The 22,288-nt window shown below is 45.6% G+C and overlaps 1 protein-coding gene across 3 annotated transcripts in view; it reads right to left on the reverse strand.

The window, feature by feature from the left end:
- LOC134136747 (mitogen-activated protein kinase kinase kinase 3-like) overlaps positions 1-22,288 on the reverse strand; it is a 74,073-nt gene that overhangs the window by 27,234 nt on the left and 24,551 nt on the right. The window contains exons 3-5 of one of the 3 annotated variants that reach the window (XM_062568763.1): positions 12,644-12,753; positions 4,988-5,028; positions 3,875-3,974 (exon numbers count right to left, since the gene is read on the reverse strand). In XM_062568763.1, coding sequence (XP_062424747.1) covers positions 3,875-3,974; positions 4,988-5,028; positions 12,644-12,753 — 251 coding nt within the window. Of the gene's footprint in view, positions 1-3,874; positions 3,975-4,987; positions 5,032-6,405; positions 6,489-12,643; positions 12,754-22,288 lie in introns of those variants that run through there. The other 2 variants (XM_062568762.1, XM_062568764.1) reach the window with 2 other exon arrangements.

Raw genomic sequence — 22,288 nt, forward strand, 5'->3', positions numbered from 1 at the left:
GTAGGAAAAGGACTCCAAGAGGAGCTCTTCAGAAAGCTTCACCCTAGAAGGTCCTACAGCCCATCAAGGGGCCCAAATCCTCAGCCAAACCAGATGGGAAGAAAGAAAGATATCTTTGGAAAGATGTCTCTGACCTTCCAAACAAGTGATCTAGCCAACAGTCTTGTCTGGGCTGGGCCTCACAAGCAAGGCAGGAATGAGATGCTCTGTCTGAGATAAGGCTTGAACATGAGGGAGGAAAAAGCACCCACCAGGTAGGTATCAGCTATTTAGGGCTTTCAGGAGGTTAATGAAATTTAATAGTTAGGCCATGCTTAGACTTTGGGATCTGACTGACTCATCCAAAGTCACAGCAGGTATCAGGCAAAGCTGGTATTGAAGGCAGGTCTCCCAAATGCTTGGCCGTTGTTCACAGATAGCCTTTTTCCTTAAGCAGTGGAGATGGGATACTCTCTCAGTACATTGCCTAACCCTCTCGAAGTTCACAGAGGCTCTGCAGGTGTATCAAGCAGAAAAAGCTTTCCTTCCTCTGCTCACCCAAACAGAAATGAGAATGGTGAAATGCTGCTCTCCCTCATTTCACCTACAGGCAGAATTTGACTCTGAACAGTTAGTCCCATTGCTCACCCATCCCTTCACAGTGCTCCTCATAAGAGTTCAGAACTGCAGTCCCTCAGCCTCTGCTTTGCACAAAATGTTCTGCAGGTCACTCCTCACTCCAATATCACAACACTAACACATTTGCATGCCTGCTTCAGAGCTGCCAAAAACATCAGGCACAAATTATCCTCCCCTAAAAGGGACTGCAGCCAGTATTTGGCTTGGCTATTACCCACATCTGGCAAGTAGATTTTGCTCCATTTGGCTTCCAAATTGTGGTACAGATGTGGGCATCAGGAATAAACATCTACTAAACATGAAACTCAACATAGATCCATGCAGAACAATGGAAGTACCTTGCTAGTAATAGGGTTCCTTCTGTATATAGAAAGCAACCAAGATGAACAGCAAAGTTCATCTACATAGAAGCTTATTAGATTTTCTTCTTGCTTTTAAATAGTACACTCCAGTGGAGGCTAATGTTGCAGTACGGGACCTGGCAGCCAATCCATTGCGGTCTCACAGATCTAAGAAAGTGAATGCAAAGAATGAGTTTTCACAGTTTTCACAGCAATACAACAGTACTGCTAAACCTCACTGTGTAAGAGGCACTAGAAAGCCAATGGATATTAGGAAACATGGTTGGGGAAAAGTCTGAGATATCAATTAGAATTAGTTGTTCTTCCGGCACAGTGCAAGACCAAGTGGCACGAACAGTTCCTGACAAAAGTTTGTTTAATCTGCTTTTAAAACTTCCCTCCAGGAATGGCAATTCTATTATTTCCCTAGGCTTTAACGCTCCTTAATGTTCCTAAATGATGACAAGAGATAGCCCTTGCCTCAGAAGAGGCGGGCAAAGGAAGGTCAGAAGGAAACAGGTAGCATCAAGGTTCAGCGTCCTGCCCAAGGTCACATCACAAGTTGTTAGTGGAGATGGGACAAGTGACGAGGTGACACAGCCAAACCTGGTGCCACAGGGAGCAGCTGGTTAGCAGTGTATGCAGATAAAATTCAGACAGAGCATTTACTACAGGAGCCAGCAAACGAGCTATAACACTGTCAGCCATCTACAAGTCACCACATCATGCTTGTCCATGGTCAGGCAAGATTTTGCTCTCCTGCTCATCAGAAAGATAAGCCCACCCTAACACTAACATGTAGACATGCCCCATATACCATGCTGTATGCCCAAGGCCAGGCCCTGCTCTTATCTACACCAGCCCAAGCCCGTTGCTTCCATGGCTGCATCAGGATGTGATTCATCTATGCCCCTGCTCCACCCAGCCAGCATGCTCATCTCACTACACTTGGCTTCAGGCTTCACTGGGACAGGGACTGCTGTTTACTAAGCGTTCGTAGGGGGCATCTGGCCTTAGTGTAACTTTGGTCTGTAACGTGCTATTGCAAGAGAAACATCTAATGGCAGCAAGCAAGGAATTACTGCACAGCTTCCTTTGGGTATGAAGAAAGGGTGAAACATTTTCTTGTAATGAGTCTGTGGTCACACAATCTCAGAGACCTGCCGTCACAAAACTAAAAAACCTGGCCCAGAACACACTAGTAGTCAGATCCCAAGGTGTCACTATGTGGACAGACAGGCTACCTTCCTGAAAGTCAGTTTGGTGTTTATAGTGTACCCACAGTAACAAACCTGCTCATACCTTTTTTGCCACTGATCATACCTTTTCCCAAAGGTGTGTGTTCTCACAAGAGGATTTTTTATGCATAGAAAGACAAAACTTTGAAGTCTTTCTAATCCCTAGGGTAACTAGGAGTACCCAAAGGCCTGCTTATGGTCCTATGTGCTGTACACATGCCCAGGAAGATGTCTCTAGCATGGGATAAAGTACATATCTAGACTTCTATTTGCAGTTATTGGAAAAATTACTTCTTCCAGTGGAAAGAAACCTGGAATGAAGTGAGTCATTCCTGGACAATTCAATGGCAGGCTTTTCCCGGGAGGACTGTTGGAGAATGCCTAAGATTAGAAACCTGACCACATTCAAAGCTACAGACCAGCTGACAATTTGGTATCAGGAGGTCATTATTACAGAAAAATAGCAACTTTTTTGTGGTCAAACCCTCCACCAACAGGAAAGAGAAAGAAAAGAGAAAGCTTTCTCCACATCTTCCCTTTCCCTTCATACTTTAATGAAAGGTCCTTAATCATTTGCAATTAACATTCTAATAAGTAAGTTGTCAGGGTAGTTCCAATGTAATTAGTGTTTCAAAGCCTACCTATTTGTCATTTGCCCCTTTCCTCTCTCCCCAAAGGTGAGCTCAACTGTACAGCTCAGGACAAGATACCTCACAAGAAAACACCAAACACTCAAAAAACAGATGCCAAGGACCTCCCATTTCCAGGTAAGGCATCTTATCAGTAGCTTCCATAACACTTCTTTCAGACACAGTGCTGGGCTCAAAGAACAAGTTGTAAAAACACAACGTCCTGTGTTACGAGGAAGGTGAGGCTAGACAGCTCTTCAAGCCTTAAATGCAAAGAGGGTGGAGCAAGAGTTTCTTGGACACTTGTGTGTAGTCATATTATCTGCTAGAGGATCTTACAGTGGCGCACCATTCACTGCAGACCTAGTCAGAAAAGCAAATACACACAGCTGTGGGGTTCCAGGGTTAAACCAAGTCAGTGCTGGCTAAATGTATGCTATGTTAACTGTACCCTAGTGCCAAGGACTTCAGAATGCTCCTGCAACTGCTCCCCAGATGGGAAAGCTGGGTTTCACATCTAACCCAAATGAGCAGGAACATACAGTCACTTCTATAGCTCACATGAAACTCATCCGGTCTCAGCTGTTCTGTGCCCTGTGTGTGTGCTCTCACCTCCCATCACGCTGAAGGTTAGTTCTAGTGCCTCAAGGATGTTGATTGGGAAATATCTACTGCTGCTGACTGCGCTACTCCCTTCTGCAGGTGAAGAGACAATGTCTTCAGCATCTCAGCTACTTAACTTCTCTCTCTGTTTGAGTTCAGGGTAATTTTTTTCTGTAGGGAAGACAATGTTCCTATGTCACCATTTAAATACACCTTCATTGAAATCATTTTGAGAAGAGCAAGCCTAGCTTGGTATATGAGGATCCAATAGAACTGTGTCTGAACAGCATCTCTTGTATACTCAGAAGCTAGGAACCAAGAAATATGTTTTCCTTCACATCTATTTACAAAGACACTAAATTAGAGTTTAAGAACAAATCACTGCCTGCTTCTGAAGTGGGCACCAGGTGCACAAACTCTTCCATATCAATAAGGAGCAAAGTACCTCATTATTCATGCAGACCAAGTCCATCGTCTGTCCAAAAGCATCCGTGACTTTCTGCACCACGTCTTTGAATTTGACTGGTCTTGGAAACTGGATAATCCTGTGTATGCAAACAAATACATTAGCAGTCTCAAATTAGTAAAAGTAAACTAGAATTTCACATTAGACTTACAACTCAGCTAAGCAAGGACCTACATTCTTCTGTCATCAAACACAAACGTTGCACTTTGTTTTTACGCTCATACAAATGCTGTTTGTCTATATGCCCAAAAGGAAACTTGACTACCCCACAAGAATATCTACTCAAAATCTTGCTATATCTCCTCTGCTCCTCCTCCTACTGTGAGAAACAGACTGATAAGAAGGTAGGTTATATTACTTTAGTGGAGAAGCCCCATAGTGATACACTCATCAGGAATTTATCACCTCCGTTTTCAACAAGTGGTTGTGAATAGGGAGGAAGGATTTCAGAGAGGACGGTGTGGTTCGATATCCCATGACCATCACATGCAGCAGTTCTACAGGCACATATTAGTAGGTACGGTCTAGCACTACACTGACATTACTTAGATTTTCTTTGGCTTTAACACGTATCTTGGGACATCAGTTTGCAAGTTTCCAGCCCGGTGTCCTGCCCTGCCACAGTCACTGAATATCAAGCAGAGGGGATTCCATGAAAATGTCAGACAGGGAAGGGCGGGTAAGCTTTAACTCGCAGCACTATTTTCATGGGACCCATGCCCAAAATCTGGTTATCTTAAGTGTCATAGGCTACTAATCAAAGGACACATTTCTTTAGACTTCTAGCTGGGCTGTGGTTCAACAGGGCTCAAGAATTAGAAGCAGAGAAGACCCAACTGTGTACCCTCTGTGCCTGTAAGAGGCATTTAATGATTTCCAGCTAGGAACCACTTTGCCTGCATACAAATCCCCAGAGGTATTTGCGGTAAGCAGAATGACTAGGCAAGACTCTTGCATATAAAATAGTAGTTGATTTCAGGGGAATGAATCCTGCTGTGAGCTCATCTGCAGCTGGCTAAGCCTGTAGGACACTGCTGGGTAAAAAGGGTAATTTGTCCCTGCACCTGGAAAGGGACCGGGTTAGATACATACCTTTTCTCTCCCTCATATTCAAACTTGATCCTGACATTTCGCTGCTGAAAGAAAGAGGAGAAAACTGTTAGCTCCTAAACTGCATCCCAGGTCAACACACAGATCCAAAGCTCACAGCAATTCTCAGCAGAACTCCCCTAACTTCAGTAAGTGTCTGGTCTGGTCTGCTTAGGGCCAGCTGCTTTCTGAACTCATGGACTTCAGGGAAGCTCCACGTTGCTGATAAAAGAACTTGCCGAAAATATACAGTCTTGTGTGTAAATGAGTGGACACTCACTCATCTGTAACTGCTAGTTTAAATAAACTGCATTAATACAAGAGCAAGTTTTCAAATGCTCCACGTTCACTTGGATGAGTGGAGCTGCTATCAAAGGGGAAAGCATGTTAAGTGTCTATGTCTGATGCCAATCTTCAGTGCTCCCACTGGCTTTACCCCAGTGCTTTCTGGCTGGAAACCCAAAAACAAAGCTCAGGGTATGTTTAATAAAACTCAGCAGCGTTTGGGACTGAGAAGTAAGAACAAAGCAAAAGCTACCATCTTTTAATGGAAGTAGACAGACAGTGTTGAGTTTAAAAGAAAAAAAAAATCAATGGTGCTGTTTTTTTCATTGTTATTCCTATTCTCTTAGGTCCTACAGAATGCAAAGTGAATTACACATCAATATACACAGTAAATGCCCAAGCGGAGTACTGACCCCCTGCTCACCCCAAGAGAAACCATTCAATTTGCCCAGAGAAGAGCTAGTGGCATCTTGGGCAGACTGGGCACAGAGCTGAGCAGACACCACTAAAAGCCACTTTCCCCATCCTCTATTTGTGCCTGCTTGGCAGCAATCATAAGGCCACAAGGAGCCTTTTCATTCATGCAGCTTCTTAGACCTCACGTTAGCCAAGCGTCCCTTGGCTAGTGCCAAGAGTTTCCAGTGGTCCCCAGGTAGATCAAAAACCCCTTTACTTCCCAGACCAGGTTCAGTGACTCCAGTTAACTAGGCTCTGTCCTGCTGATGACCATAAGCCTCCTCAGTCGGTGGCTTTCTTTCCATGGAGAAAAGCACAGCGGGTGTAACAGCGGGGAGGGAGCAGGCTCCTGCTGCCCGCATCTCAAAGGGACGGTCCCCGGAGGGATTGGTGACAGCCCTTCCTGAGCCAGTGCCTTATCTCTTGCCCTGGATTTCTAGAGCATGAAGGCACACTTTCCATCCTCTCCGAGGGAAAGCAGAGCCGCAGCACAACCGCTTCGTCCCTAATGAGGGAAATGAGCTGGCTGGGAATCCTCGGGTTTATTTTTAACCCGACAGCTCCGCGAACGCTACAAACACCCTCCGAAGTTCAGAAAGTTGAGCCTAGAGGCCGTTCAGTTGAAAAGCTTCAAAACCCCAGGAGATTCAGGGTAACACGTCTTATCATCTCAAACTCACCCTTTCCAGCTCTCCCCCTGGCAGACGCTACGTTTGCCGACGGGACTGGAAGAACCAGTGCTGGGACCGTCACGAAACGGGGCGTTCCGGCAGCGTTACGGGCCCGCGCTAAACAGGCGCTGACATCACCTCCGTAGCTGCCGCCAGGTCTCCAGACCCACGAAATCTGGACAAACTCCAGGCTTGCTTCTAGAACCAGGCCCAAACCGTAAAAATACCAAACTAGCTCTCAAACAGCCCAAAATTCAAAAGGAGAAGAGAGAACCGAAACCGAGCTCGGGTTGATGGTCCAAGTCGTTCCAAAGAGACAGGCAAATACGGGTGGGATCACTACCTTTAAATTATCTGTCGGAGAGAAAAAGATGGGCCCTCTTACGCCAAGTTTTATTTGCACATCACCTTCCAAAAAGGGCTTAGTTCACCTCTCCCAACTGCTGGCAATAAATGAGCTGGTCTGGACTTGCTGCATGCAACTCTATAGAGTTACCTGCTCCAAGGTAAGAGGGAGGAAAAAAAAAAGGGGGGGGGCAAGGAAGGACCTTTTGAGGTTTGTCCTTCCAAAGGAGCAGGACATGTAAGGGGAATAGCTCACACTGCTGGAAACCTTTCAAAACTCAGGTTTTGCTCTCAGCACAGACCTGACCCCAGCGCCGAACCGGGATCTAATACACACAGCGTGTTGAGGCCGAGCAAAACAGCTTTGCAGATAAGTAAGTTTTTAAAAAAAAAAACAGCTGGCAGCTGGAAAAGGTCAGATCGCTTGTATAAAGCTCCAGAGAGAGAGAGAGAGAGAGAGAGAGAGAGAGAGAGAGAAAGAGAAGAAAAGGGGGGGGGAGAAAGGAAAAGGCCACATCCCTGCTGCCTCCTTTTCTTCTATAACTGACAGAAAACCCATTAACCACTCCTTTCCTTCCAAGAAACCAAGCTCTGAAACATATAAGCATCTGAATATATATGTGTGTATATGATACACACACACACGCAGGGAGTTAGTTACAGTTTTATTTGCAGCCTTCCCTTGGTTTGCTCATATTTTCAACTCACAGCTAAAGCTGAATCCATCACAGTTACCAGTTACTTTTTTTTTTCCTTTAAAAAGCATCAGGCAGCGCCCAAAGCCCTCGGAAGGGCGCAGGGTCCCAGAGGGAGGCAGAGCATTTCTCCCCACCCCCAAATCGCAGGGGAGCAGACGCTTATTTTGGCCGTTTAAAACATCACCGAATAGAGGAAAGCAAAAACCCCGCAGCGACGCTTCCCTGGCTCCCGCTGGGACAGCTCAGGGAGCCAAATCCCGTTTTCCAGGGCTCTTCCGCGAGTGCGACGGCACCTTCGGGCCCCGCGGGGATACAAACAAAGCGCCAATCCCCGCAGGAAATACCACGGCCATTCCCTCCGTTTCTGAAATAATCCCCGCTCCGGGAGACGGCCGCTGGCGTTTCCTCCGGCCTCGCCATCCCACGGCTCTCCGGGCGGTTCGCTGTTCCTCGCCGTCCGCCTCCGAGAGGAAAAGCAAAGCCACGGCGGCGGCCGCGAACGCACCGCCATCCTTCCAGGCTTCGCCCTCCGGCCGCGGTCAGCTCCGGCCTTAAAAGCTTTTAATTCCCCCCCGGGCGGAGGGTGCGAATGGCAGCGCGGGGGAAGGAGAGGTGCCAGCGCAGCCCAAATTTTGGCATTTTGAGAAGGGAGACGCTGGGGTGGGGGGGGGGACACTGGGTAAAACGGGGGCAGCGAAAAGGGACCCGTTCCCCGTGCGCTGGGGGATAGGATGAGGAATTGCTTTCACCTCTCTCGCCTTTCCTTCTCGTCAGCTTTGGAAACAGCAATGAAAAGAACAAACCCCCCAAAGCACTTTGGCATCAAAAAAAATAAATAAAACAAAAACAAAATAATCGGCATCCCGGAGGCAGGCCGAGGGGGCTCCTGCAGCTGGGCGACGCGCGAGCGGTCCGCGTTAGCCCCGCTGCTTTCAGCGACGGGCCGTTCGCCGCGAGCCAGACGGCTGGCCCGCGGCCCTAGACCACAACAGGAGATGACTAACGTGCACCGCTGGGACGGATCCGCGCAGAAAACCCCCACGCGCGCCCAAGCTCTCCGGGTGACTCGGCAATCCGGCACAAAAAGGGTTTTGTCTGGGATTGCCCCCTTCTCCTTCCGGTTTGCCGGGAGCCCTGGGTCCCACTGGGTCCTTACAGCTCTTCTCCTCCCCAAAAGAAAGCTCAGCATGGGAGCAGCTCAAAATGATGTCTAGGGGGTTCACTGCTGCTTTGATGTTTTTGTTTTATATAGCAGCACAAAACACTCATCCATCACCACCTATGTGGCAGGAGCGAGTGCTTTTTCCCTGGTGGATTTTTCCCAACTATTACCTCTTTAGCACCCAAGTCAGCTCCACACACCGACGCAGGAAAGCCTCTTGCCCTAATCCAGAGCCTTCGCTGCCATCTCCAGTTAAGCCTTTTACCTCCAGTGCTGTTCTAGGTCCCTTGCTTCTGCCCTTTGGTGACAATCCTTGCAGCTCCCCTAGCAGAGACTCGTATCTTCAAGGTGATATTTAGCGATCCCCATAATATTCCTTAACTGTAAAAACAGGGGGGATAATGCCAACACCCTTCAGGCTACTTGGAGATCTAACAGGTGAAGATCTCTAGAACATGAGCTGTAACTTATTCTACTTGTTAGCGTGCCTTGTCCCGAGTCCAGCTTGCAAGAGAAAAGACAGTCGAGAGGTAATTTATTGAAAGAACAACTTTAGGTCAGTCTGACATTTGTTGTCCTCTGCCTGAGAAAACATTCCTCCCAAAAAATTGGATTTTACTGCCATGGGAGAGCTTGCAATCAAAACTAATGTGACAGAGGAATTGCTAGCTGTCATCAGTTGCAATAGAGGCCCCCGCCAATGCCTTGTCATTGCAGCGAGGCACAGCACTAACAACCAGCTTCATACTACTGCTGCTGCCAAGTGCTATTTATATAAATAAATGAATGCGCATATAAATAGACAGACACAAAATAGATGTTCACAATCATTGCTTCCTTCTCCTCCATGCTTTTGTTTGGGTTTTCTAATTCCTTGCGGTCTCACTTCTTATCCCACTCATCTTTTTCATAAGTGGGCGCAGTGCACATCCTTCTCATGCTATCTCCTTTTTCTCTCTCCCACCACGTAAGAACAGGCCATACCCAAACTCCTCGGTCCAGTCAGGCCATGAGAGCATCTCAAAGGACTCCTTCCAGTTATGTCAGAGGAGGCAATCGGAGTAATGTCAGGGCGATCTCTCCGTTCCCAGAGGATGACTCCCTTTTAAAGATGATGGCTTGCATGCAGCAGGACGAGGCGTCCACCTCCACTCTCCTGCCTTGTTCTCACCAGCCAAAGGGCAGCGTAACACAATGGTTAGTGCATCTGACCAGGGCTAGGGAGACTCAAGCTCATCTACTGCATCTGGTGTCAGTTTATTTGGCAGTCTAAGAGAAGAAACTGTCCTTATCACACACCAGATATTATTCCAATTTCTGGCTTATTCTATCATGCGCCATTGGATATGCAGAAACGCAGCCTCAATCCAAACCACACTTGCTAGGAAAGTAGACTTAAAAGACTTTTTTTAAACTATTCATCTAGGAATAAGTTCACTTCAAAAAAAAAATTCTGAAATAGAGCTGTCAGTATCTTCAGGAAGATTCATTGCGTAGGACACACCAACAGAGACTACTTTGTGTTGCCCAATCCCACAAGCAGTGCTCCATGACAGGCTCAAAATTTCATCTTCCGTCAAGAAGGCTCAAAGGAAATGCTGGGAGAGACAGAGATGAGGTAGCACTTTTGTTGTGCTTTTTGGTGGACCAAAAAAAATTCTGCAAGCCACAACAAGACAGTCAACACTGCTGTTTAAACTATTCTTCAGTGGAAAACTGGAACATTGATTAAAGGATTCCCCTACCTCAGAAAAGTTTTTCCCACAGAAAAACTTTTTTTTTTTAATCTAAACTGAATGTCCAAAACCCAAGTATTTCAGTGTGAATGTGTTGCTGCAAAGCCTCATAGAAATCTCATTGATGATGTCCCTTAAGAGTGAATTTAGACACCTAAATGTCCCGTGGCTCACCCTTCCTTTCCAGAGAGACCGTGCAGTGCATCCTTCAGCCCAACCAGGCAACCTGGTCAAGTAGAAAAACAGGAACACCAAGTACCAAGGGAACAAAGAGTCCCAGGGATAACAGCAGCATTTCCAAAGCAATCTCCCCCCCACCCCCATCACCAAATTCTTTGCTGAAAATAAGGAAAAAGTGTCCCAAACAAATCAATTAAGATTTTCTGAGCTGCAAATATGAACCAAGTCCCCACTAATTCCACCTCCTCCTGCCACTCCCCATCTCGCAGACGAGACTTGGTCATCCCACAAGCCAGACTTGTTCCAGCTAGTGAAGCAACAGTTCAGCACTCTCTAACGCCCTTCATCTCGTGGGGCTGGTTAGTTTGAATCCTCAGCCTCAGACGCGAGAGAAGCAGGACACTGACTATTTGTGCCTCCTCCATCACAGAGCTCTGAGTAACTCTGAGCACACAGCTGGTCTGGTTATGGGTAAAGGCAAAAATCATGAAGGAGGTAATGCTTTCCCAAGCACCAGTGCCATAACTGGGAAGAACATTTTGATCCCCAACACAATAAAATTAAATGCAAGCGGCAGTCAACAATCTTAGAGCTTTTACCAGAGAACATAATCCTACTGGTGATCTATAAATGGAGATAAGGAGTGGATGGGTTGTAAATGCATGATTCTACAGTTTTATGCAACTTCTGTACTTAATGATTCACCCAGTGAAAACTTACTTTCCTTGTTTCCAACTAAGTATCCAGTTAACTGTTTATACACAGCATTTACAGCTACAGATTTCAAAAATGCATGTAGGAAATTTCTCCCTTTGCAAAAGCAAGTATGTTATTTAAGAAAAGTCTCAAAAGTTTTGCTCTCCCTGAAGTATCATGAGATGGCTTGGATGGGTCCCCACCCATCAACTAGCAACAAATGCTTCTACCCTCTGAGCCAGCCCAGGCTGTGCTGGATTGTCCAATTTGCCTGCAGCTGCAGAAAGCCAACTCCGAATTTCTCTGGTCAGTTTTGTAAACATCTTGGATGTATTTCAGCATAAGCTGAACGCAACTCCAGTGATTCAACTTGGACAGCTGCTACCACCAGGACACACTTTTAAACAGACGTGCAACATGCGCATGTGTTTTCGTCTGCATGTGTCTAGGAAGCCTAGAGGGATTCAGGAAAAGTATTTTTCTGCTCAGCATCCAAAGTTATTTCTTACTAGCACAAATGCCACTAGAATACGCCTGACAGTTGTAAATGACAATCTTTTCTTGCTTGCTAGGCCATCAGCAATTGCAAAGTTGATTACAAGCTTATTCAAAGCCACAGCACTACAAGTGGAATTCCAAGTGGACTTGCTTGCATACATCTCCAATACTTTTTTTTTTTTTTTTTTTGGTATTTTGACAACTGAATTCTTTCTTTGCAACCTTAGTGTTTTATGGCATTTGTTCCATACACAAATAGGATATTAAATCTACCTCAGCTCTTATGTCAGTGGATAACTTCTCATATTGCCCAAGGGGCTTTTTTTGCTCAGCAAATCAGCATTGTACATGTAGCAGGGCCAAAATGTTTGGGATTAGGAGCATAAAGATAAACATCAGTAATTAATATTTAAACACTTTATGTAAGTGACATTCTTCCTCCCCAAAGAGGCTGGGTGTCTACAGCTCAAAGTTGGCAGTCAACCCTTAAACTTTCTGATGTAGATTGTGTGCATGACAAATATTATAATCTCATCAACACTGTCAATAAGTAATTGAGTAATCCAAATGAGTAATCCAAATCTTAACAACTGCAAAGCCTGCAATACTTCTACTAAATTCAGTGCTAAATAAAAAGTGCCTTGGAGTGAGATTTGAAATTTAGGATGAGTTTCAGGCTCACACATTTAGGTACGATTTTTGAAGTCACACTCCTCCATCTCCTCTCGGCAACATAATCTGTTTCACTGTGCTGCAACAGAACCAAACTTCCATGTCCTGTAGCTCTGGGGAAAAGCATCTGCTGTCTCTTCATGGCACCTCACTGGCAATATTGCAAGTCCTAGTTCTGAGGCCGTGGTCTCCATGCCCACCTCTTATAAGGGCTCTACTCCAGCAGAGCCCAACTGGGGAGGACTCCAGAGAGGTCTTACCTGTTTGCTGGAGTGGACACTATTTTTATTCCTGTTGTTGTCCAGTAGCCCCCCGCATTTGCCCAACGCTGCCAAATCCTTCATAATAGAGTTTAGAGCTTCTTCTGCATCTGCAAAAGAAGGAGACACAATTGAAGTGGGCCAGGCAGCTTCACCTCCAAAAGCACTGACTGAAAACACAGCACCATGCATGCAGTTTTTCAGCCCAAATGATTCACAGTCCTGATATCCAGCTTTCCTACTGCAAAGGCATTCAAAGACAGCTCAGCGTAGTCCCCTCCAGCCCACCGCATGCCTGAAACATAGGTTTCTTCATTGCAAAAGATTATCAGAACTGGAGTCAGTGGGAAACCAGGGGAGAGAACAAGAAAGCCACCAGAAAAAGGCAACAAAAATCTGACATTAGCTATAAACTACTGCATTGGGAAATACCAATTACCAGCAGGAGAAGACTGATTAAGGACCTAAAGCACAGTATATCTATCAGAGGGAGTGACAACCTGTTGCATGCTGCCATGCTCACGATACAGTCAAGAGGGGCAGGCATTAGGCACATGCAGCTTATTACTGCATAGATACAGCTTCTGCATTTTGTGCAAAACCAAGTGTCTCCAGGAACAGAACAGGCTTGCAGATCTAACTCAAAGCCTGCAAATATGTGAGAGATCACAAAAACTATACGAAATCACATGGGGCTGGGTCCAAATACTGAAGTTCATTCACCAGGGAAGAACATTCCCTGGATCCTTATGCTCAGATACAGCACTACCTCCTCTTTTTCTGATCATCATCTGTCACATCTAGCTAGGTTATATCAAGACTGAACCTGCAACAAAAAGGAACTTCTCAGGCATGCTGTGTACCCAAAGTCATCTCACTAGAGAAACAAGGGGGGAAAAATATAGGAGAGGAAAAAAGTGTTTAAAATTCAAGGTCCTTTTCATTTTAGAGCTCAGAAAATTTTCTTGCAGCAGACTTCGTGCGTGTGTGAAATTGTTTATATATATATAAACAAACAAATGCATAAATATATATTGACAGTGCAGTTGGACTCCCCCTCTATCTTTCCCTTTCCATTGAAAACAGGCAGGGGAAGGCGCATAGCCTGAAATGCTACATTTTCTGGAATGCTATATTGTAAAAGGAAAAGCAACCAGAACCAAAAAAACCCACCACGCTTTCACTTCTAGTTCAGGAAAGAACAAAAGACCTAGAATTTTCCTATACTTTTTTAAAAATAATAATAATAATAAAAGGGACCTCTAGGGAAAAGCATGTTTTTCCAAAGAAATTTTTGTAGTAGGAAAAAAAATAAAACTTTAAAAGTCTTTTTCATGGAGGGGAACAAGCTTTTTTTCCTTTCTTTCTTTTTTAAAAAAGAAACACAACAAAAACAAATACCCACACACTACCCTTCAGGAATTTTCCACCAGAACCATCACCACCAAAAAACTCCTCTCCCCACACTTTTTCCTTTCCTGCTCAAGTGACAACATGACTTTCCTGAACTCACTGCCCTGGTGCATCATCCACAACCTCACGGCCAAGCAAGGTTCCCACCTGCCACTGCAGAGCCGGGCTGCTGCTAGCAAAACCTCTTTGTCAGCCACTGTTCCCCCATTTTGGGGGACACTCCTGGATGTGCCCAGCAGAGTCTGCAAAGAGACGGAGTTCAGGCTAAGCCAGGATGCCCTGCATATCCCCAGGACAGACAGGAACAACGGAATGCATTTATTCAGGGTAGTCATCCTTGCTCTTTGGGGACATGGGGACTCCAGGGACGCAGGCAGAGCCACTGCATAAGTGGCTAGAGACTAGTCCATAACATTGTCCTGGGGATTTGTTTTGCTTGAAAACCTAAAGAGATTTCTGACATTCAGTAAGAAATGAGTTAACATTGCATTTTCTTCAAAGAGGATTTTTCCTGTAGTACCTACACATGAATTTTGTCAACATTTTCAGCACTTTGAGTTTGTCAGATTTCAGTTTATAAACTACTGGTGCTATGTCCCACCAGCATGACTGTGAAAGTCTCTTAAGAAAAGCCAAGGTAAGAGTCTTCCAGGAGCTTCCTTTTGCAGCTCTCCTGACATTGCAAAGCAAGAAGCATCTGCACACTTTCAGCAACTGGCTTAAATTTTACCCATTTGCAGAAAGGCTCAACCATCCACTTAAGCAGCCTACAACCAGGAGCACAAAAAATGAGCCCTACCTGTCCTGAACCAGGTCTCAGAAGGAAAAAGAAGAAACAAAGATACTTCCTACATTTAGGCTATCAATTCAGCCTCTTTGCTCTCCATCTATTAAAAAGCAGATGCTAAAGAGCATTTTGAAATGCATCTGAGCATTTTTTTTCCATTTGCCAAAAAATATGAAATAAAAATCCATGCCATGAGAATTGTTACAACACAAGAAAAGAAAATTTCTTGCTATTCGAGCATGAAAGGTTGCTTTCTGCCCATGGAGTACGAAGCATCTGCATATCAGAGCGTCTTTTCAACACAAGCAGAAATAAGTTACAATAGCATGTTTTTCAGTCTGAGAGCGCTGCAATGTCAGAACAACAGACCCCAACTGTTCAAAAAAAGCAAAGAAGCCTCACACCATGCTCTGAGAGAACTTCGGAGCAGGAGCAGAATTTGCATCATTGATTGCAAAACGGACATTTCCCAGTACTCTTCTTGACGGCTTCACATAGGGCCTGATGCTTTCCAGACGAGTTCTCTTGCCTGTCCTAATTGCTGCTCTCGGGGTCTCTGAGCTGACTCCCTGGAAGGGTGGAGGACTTTATTCCATGGAAACAAGCAACCAGCTCAGCCAGTTCAGTCGAAATTCAAACAAGCACTGAAGCTCACTGGATAATTAAATCCAAATGTCGCTCTCAAGTCTCTTCAGTAAAAGAAGCATCATACACTGCTTGCTCTCCATTCAGCTTGGTTCGAGCGAGTGAAGGTGCAAGCTGGATGGCTCTCCCAAGGGGGAATCACCAGGAACCCCTGCCCAAGCAACATGCAAGCTCAGGTTCTCCTGATCTGCTGTTGGGAGGACCAAGATATGCTTCAGCCTTTTGAAAATGCGGTGTTGAAACTGTGCAGCTAACATGTCTCTGGATTTTGTCACATTTCCAGAGCAAAACAACCACATGTTACACAACACCAGTGAAGAAGCCCTCAGAGCTCAGACGGACTCAAAGACTCCGGGAAATCCATGACTTTACACAGTGCGGGCAGGTTCTTGCTCCTGAACAATCTTCTGGCCCAGCATCACTATCATGCCTTTATTGTACAAACTCACACTGCAGAGCTGCAGGTTGACAGGAAGAATTGCTCGTAAAATGAAATCAACACTTCCCTCGGTAAGGCATGTAAACAGGAACACAGCTTTAATTTGTGCTGGTCTTCCATAGCAGATGATTACAGAGCCAATAACACTGTGGAGCCAATGACACTAGAATCAACTGTTTGGCATTGGGATAATGTCCCTCTGTACCTCAATTCACCATTTTTCCTCATTTTTAGTCATTTCTCTTACTGGTGAATTCATTATTCCCTACTTCTCATCAACACTCCAATTTTGCACATTTTAAATCACCTTCCTGTGACAGTAAGCTCGTTCAATCATGCTGCCAGCCCATCCTTAACAATCAAGGACCACTTTCAAACAAATAAAATAGAGGTCTAACAATCTCAAAGAAATTATTCCCCCAAAGATTTGGGGGGAGGGGAAAGTTAATAGAAAATGTTATTAATGGGACATAGGCAGAGAGAAAGTGTAGGAGATGTTGAATGCACATCTACAGGGGTCAGGCAGCCTTAGTGACTCTGTGTGGTGAAAATGTGGTATTATCTGAGGGTTGCCCTACAGCAGTGTGGAGGCTTTTAATCCTCACCACGTGAAGGTGTGCATTTTCTGCTATAGTATCACCTATGTGGTTTGTACTATTAAAAAAAAAAAAGAAAAAAAAACTCCGCAGGATCAAAAATTTAAAAATTAACAAATAACAAAGTGAAGTTGATGAGTCTAATGTAAATCCAAGCAGTTTCAGTCTATAAACAACTCCAAGCAGAATAGAAGTTAAAGTAATTCAAGGACTATGCTCATGATTCAGTGTCCGCAATCACTTTTACCTGATACGTTGAGTACCTACAGCTCTGACTATTGCATCCTATTCCTACAGGAGACTTCTACAACCCAGATGCACTGTCCTTCCCTGAAAAGAAGGGTACATTTTATCCTTTTAATAAAGTCTCCTGACTCATTCTGGCTGGATCCTGTAAAGCCTACGCACCTCATCTTCTCAAGAAGTTTTCAGTTCTGTGAACCATTAAGACTCGCCAGTACCAAGTGCTACCAGTGTGAGTTTAGGATATTCAGGACTTGGCAGAAGCAACCACAAAGTAAAATCCTTTCCATTCAAAAAGCCACAATGTGACACATCTCCCTACCCTTCAGATACATGTTTCCAGAGCTGCTACACAGCTTCAGCTCCAATATGCGTGCAGAAAACAGGAACCTTGAGTTTCAGTCTTAGCAGAGCAGGCTCACTTCTGAATGAGGAAAAAAAAAAAAAAAAGGCAAAATAGTGAGCCTGAAGGTCAACACGGACCACCCAAAACAATTCGACTGTCAAGAGAGAAAGCAAATGAAGAAGGGACAAAGGAATAATTTAGCTGTGTTCAGATGGTCTAGACAGTACTGTTATTGTTGGCTTCACTATTAGGTCATTACTAAGAGGCAGCTTACGGTAGTTCCATGAAGCTGCTGCATCAACAATGCAAAAAATAAAAAGCACTAGCTGTGTGAAGCATACAAAAATGGTTGCAGCAAGTAAAACAGTCTGGTAGAACATTACCAGTTCGGATTTCAGCTTCTCTCTCACAGGCCTTCGGCTGGGAAAAGCCAGGGAAAAATCCTGGGTGTTGCAGAAGGGCAGAATATTGTCTTCTGAGTCATTGCTGAACCGAGGCTCTAGTATGTAGCTAAGGAGCTGCATGCTGTCTTATGTGCTTCCGCTTGGATCAAAACATAAAACCACAGCTGTGACCACTTGTGGTCACTGAAGATCCCACTGTGCTTTTTACAACCGTGATGTTGATAGCCTGGCTCAGTCACTGCCCGTGTAAATTCCAGTGGCACCCTCCATCGCTAGCATCCACCTCTCAGGAAGGGAACGTAACCGCTGGGTATATTCCCAAGTGGAGGGAAGAGTTCTACGAAGGCCGAGGCTTACAGACCAGAAACTCGAAGGGAGGAGCGGATGAGGAAAGGATAGGAAGCCTCACATAAATGCTGTCATTTTCAGTAAAAGCCCATTCAAACTCAAGGTTTGAATATACAATGAAAAATAATCAAATAAGACAATGAAAGAAGTAAGGAACTACATGACTTGACCACATGATCCAACAATCTTAACTTTGGCCCCTGAAGGACATCAGTTGGTCATTTTGTTTTAAAATGCGTACTTTTGGATTAATTGATTTAAGACATTCAAGTACTTATCATTTACCAAAAAGATGCCTCCACTGAAATACATGATCCATTACCTCAGCACCATCAGCACCCTGCAAAGGCCAGTCCCTGTCCGGACAGGCTTTCAGCTAAGCCATCAGAGGAAAACAGAAATGAGCTGTTATTAGATCTCATGTGGAAGATGAGAAACAGACAGACAAGTCTTGACAAAAATTGCAAACATTTGCAGCCAGAACTAAATATATAAATGGACTTCAAATCCAAAAAGGACCTAACTTGCTCTGGCCTTCCTGATCGTATAATGACCACAGAAATTAATCTAGCAGTGTGTACATCCTGGCCTTGACCTGGGATCAAGCAAAACAGTTTCTTTCAGAAAGTCATCCAGCAACCTGGACTGCCCACTACCTTTACCAGAAGGTCAATGTTCTACCAGGCCTGCGTTTGCTTTTCATGCCAGGGAACCAGACAGCATTAACCTTCTAGGCGAAGCAGGTTGCAAATAACCTGCTTGAAGATAAATGCTGCCTTTCCTCCAAAAGCCAGCAGGGCACATGAGTTTGGAAATATGGCTCTTACTGAGGAAAAAAAAATAACATCCCAACTGGGAAAAGGACTTAGACCCTAGAGTTTCTTCAGCAGCTACAAACACCTTCAATAGATATAGACTGCCATCAATATACCAAGCCAGCAAACAACTGAAGGGATCAGAGAGTAACTACTATCATAGCGACCATCTCAGTCAATACTGGGAAGGAGAACAGGGACCTCCTGAGCTAGAAGCACAAGCTTAAACCAAACAGCGTGGTTTGGACCATAACAAGCCCCTAGGCAAGTACAGAGAGGGAATCTAGGTACAGCTTAGACTCTTCTGATAGGTAGGGTTTCTTGGCAGGAGTTTTCTCACTGACATCTTCAGCATAGGACATATGCAAACTCACACTGATAAACTAATGCTGGGAGGTACTGAGGCTTCTTGAAAGCACATTTCTCCTAGCCAAGGAATGACGATGCTAAAGGCAACACCTTCTGACACAAGTGCTAACTAAATTGTGGGTTTAGGGTACAGCCATACCAACTCACAGATCCTTTTCTTGGGTATAGATCACATTTTGGTAGTTCCTGCCTCCTATTTCCACCCCACGCTATTGCTCAGGTGACTCATACAACTACTGGCGCAATTGTACGGAGAACAGACCCACAATCCTACCTGGATAAAAAAGCAACTCTTCCCTTTACGTCCCTTGCAAAAAGGGGGAGGAATAAGCAGCCAGCAATGGGCTTGCAGGGAAAAGCAAGAATCTGTTTAAAACAGCTAAATCAGTTGTGTACAAGTGTCATTTTTACAAATGGCAATCAGTAAAACCAGATACCACTTAAATAATGCTAATAACATTGATAGATCCAAACTACTGTCAGAAAGACTTGCACAGGCGACTAAGGAAACATTCCCAAAGTAACATTAAGCAAATGGGCTTTTAGCATATCTATTTAACAGCATTGAGAATACAATGATAAAAGAATAAATCAGCAAATTAACAGACATCTTTATGTCATTAGGCTAGATAATGAAGAGCTTTAACTGCCTTCTGAATTTCCCTGGGGAGCGGGGGAGTGGCAGAGAAGAGGAGGAAAGAAATAGGATATATAGGAATAGCAGGAAAAATGGGAATCCATCTCTGCTTAAGGCAAGAACCATGCCCTCAAAACACTAAGCGATGGGTGCCTTGCAAACACCAAAAGCAAACCCCTTTTTAGGGTATTACAGGGCAAGTTTTACTGCTTGTTTAAAGGTGCGGCAGCTAAGCCATGAACCATATAAGAAGTTTTTCTTAGTGGAAGGCAGTGACACCATGCTGAGGTATTTTCTCCCCCGAGATCCACAAGGGACATTCGAATGGAAAAGGCCTCCAAGTCTTTGGTTTCGCTCAGCGAGGGAGGGAAAAACACGTCTCCGTCCGCGTTTCATCACGGCCGTCCACTCCCGAGATGGCGATCCCGCTGCCTTGTCCACAAGGTCACGGCCGACCGACACCGTTTCCCCACGCTCTTCCCAACGTTTCCCTCGACACGCGCCTCCCGGCCGAGCCGCGCTCCATCGCCCTCTCAAAAAAACCCAGCCTCCTCGGACCCTCCTCAGCTGCTTCAGAGCCAACAGGGCAAACACCTGGGTTGAAATTGGGCGGCCTTTGCGGGGGGAATCGAGGTGAAGAGAGCGTCTTGGCTAAGAGGGATGGCTGTGAGGAAACAGGGAGGCCCCTCGCCCAAATTCAGCCCCTGGCGATTTGGATCCTGAAGCAGGAGAGACGTGAAGGTTCAATAATCCCAAGCACACAGGTTTTTGGTCTCAAACTTCCCCCCCCCCCCCCCCCCCCCGCTGCCTCTCCAGCCCCAAACACCTTCCCCCCCCCCCCCCCCGCCCCAGGTCAGGCGGGCTCCAGCAGGGCCAAGGCCCCGTTGCCACAGCGACCGTGGGGCCGCCGTTGCCACGGCAACCACGGGGGGCAGCATGGCCGCGGCTCCCCAAGGCGGCAGCGCGAACACAAATCGGCACCCAAAACCCTGCGCTCACGGGAGCGCCAAGCCTCGCACTTCCTGCGAAACTAAACCAAAAGGAGAGTCTAAAAATAATAATAATAATAATAAAAAAACTGACACAATCAGATTCCTTCCCAGGGCAGTAGGGTAGCCAGGCGAATCCTGTCAGCGCGGGTACTAGCTTGCTGCACTTGCCGGGCTGCCAAATATAGCACCCAAAAGGCAAGAAATATCAAAATTGGGACTCTGCTGCTCCCCCCTCATTTTGCCTCTTTTGGGGGAGAGAGTTCGGCCGCACGGACACCGACAAGGCAGGGCCAACGAACGGGCCACGCCGTGTTTTGTTGACCAACAAAGCCAGGTCTGCTTTACTTCCAGGGGCCTCTAAACCTATCTGTAAAACAGGGACCATAACGCAGGTTTCGTTCGTGAAGTGATTCGAGGCACGGCGAGGATGACCAGGGACCGTGTGCGACGCGCTCTCCACCACCTAAGCAACCCCGTCCCAGCTACCAGAGCTCGTGAAAAAGCCTAAAGCAGATCTGTCAGGAAAAGAGAAAGCACCTGCACCTACAGAGCACCTTCGTGTGCTCAGCAAAAGCGAAAACCCCCGGACACCACAGGGGAACTCAAGCCAACCTCCATGGCTCCAGCTGCAGGACCCATCCTAGCCCTGAAGCTGCCTCAAGGAGAGCTGCAAGCAGAGACTAGATGCTTAACAAGTAAAAACACTACATTTAAGAAAGCTTCACTTACCCTTAACTCCAATGAGTATTTAAAAATTCAATCAGGGCCTGTTTGGTTTTACAGCACAGGGCATTTTCTGCTGCACCATCTGCCTTGCAAGCTCCTCACCACTTCACAAGCACCGGCCACTGGTTTTTCCCTCTCATCCCACAACCTTTCACGCCTTTTTGCTAACACTCCCTGGACACTAGCTACCTTTTTTTCTCATGCTGTCTAATAGGTTAACTTAATTAAATTCAGGGCAATTTTCCTGGCTGTGCTTAGCTTGAAGTTTACCGTTTCTCAGAAAAAGCTAATGTACCCAAAGGGTGGCCTGTTTTTTTCCAGCTCTATCAGTTTGGGCTAATAAAAGATATTAGCTTTTCCCATAAACCACCCCTCTCTGGAGCATACTTGAAAGGAGAAAAATGTTTGCCCAGCATGGAACTTAACTGTCAAGTTATTTCCCCTGACTGCCTCCTATGCCTTTGAAGGTTATTTGCGTGCCCATAAAGACTTCTTTCTCCCTCCCAGCCCAGTTACTTCCAAGGCTCAGAGCCACAGTTCCCCCCTCTGCAAACTCATAACCTGCTGCTGCAGTGGTGGCTGCAACTGCCCTAAACACAGCAATGCGGGTCTGATCCTGTGCCCCACAGGTGCCCAAAGCACTCAGTTTGACTCCAGATGCGAGCCTGGGAGGGCACAGCAGCAGGAAAAGGAGAAAGCTTGACTCCAATGCTCCTTCTGAAGATGAAAAAAATCTAAGCTAAAAACCCTATGTGCTTTGCAGTAAGACAAACTGCTGCAATTCAACTCATTTTTTTTTAAAAAAAAAAAAAAAAAAAAAAAAAAGAATAGCACTCAGCCTACAAAGAGCAAGTGAAATACAGTTTGCACAGTTTGAGGGACGAG

Source organism: Rhea pennata, chromosome 2 (assembly GCF_028389875.1).
Source record: "Rhea pennata isolate bPtePen1 chromosome 2, bPtePen1.pri, whole genome shotgun sequence".
Taxonomy (NCBI): domain Eukaryota; kingdom Metazoa; phylum Chordata; class Aves; order Rheiformes; family Rheidae; genus Rhea; species Rhea pennata.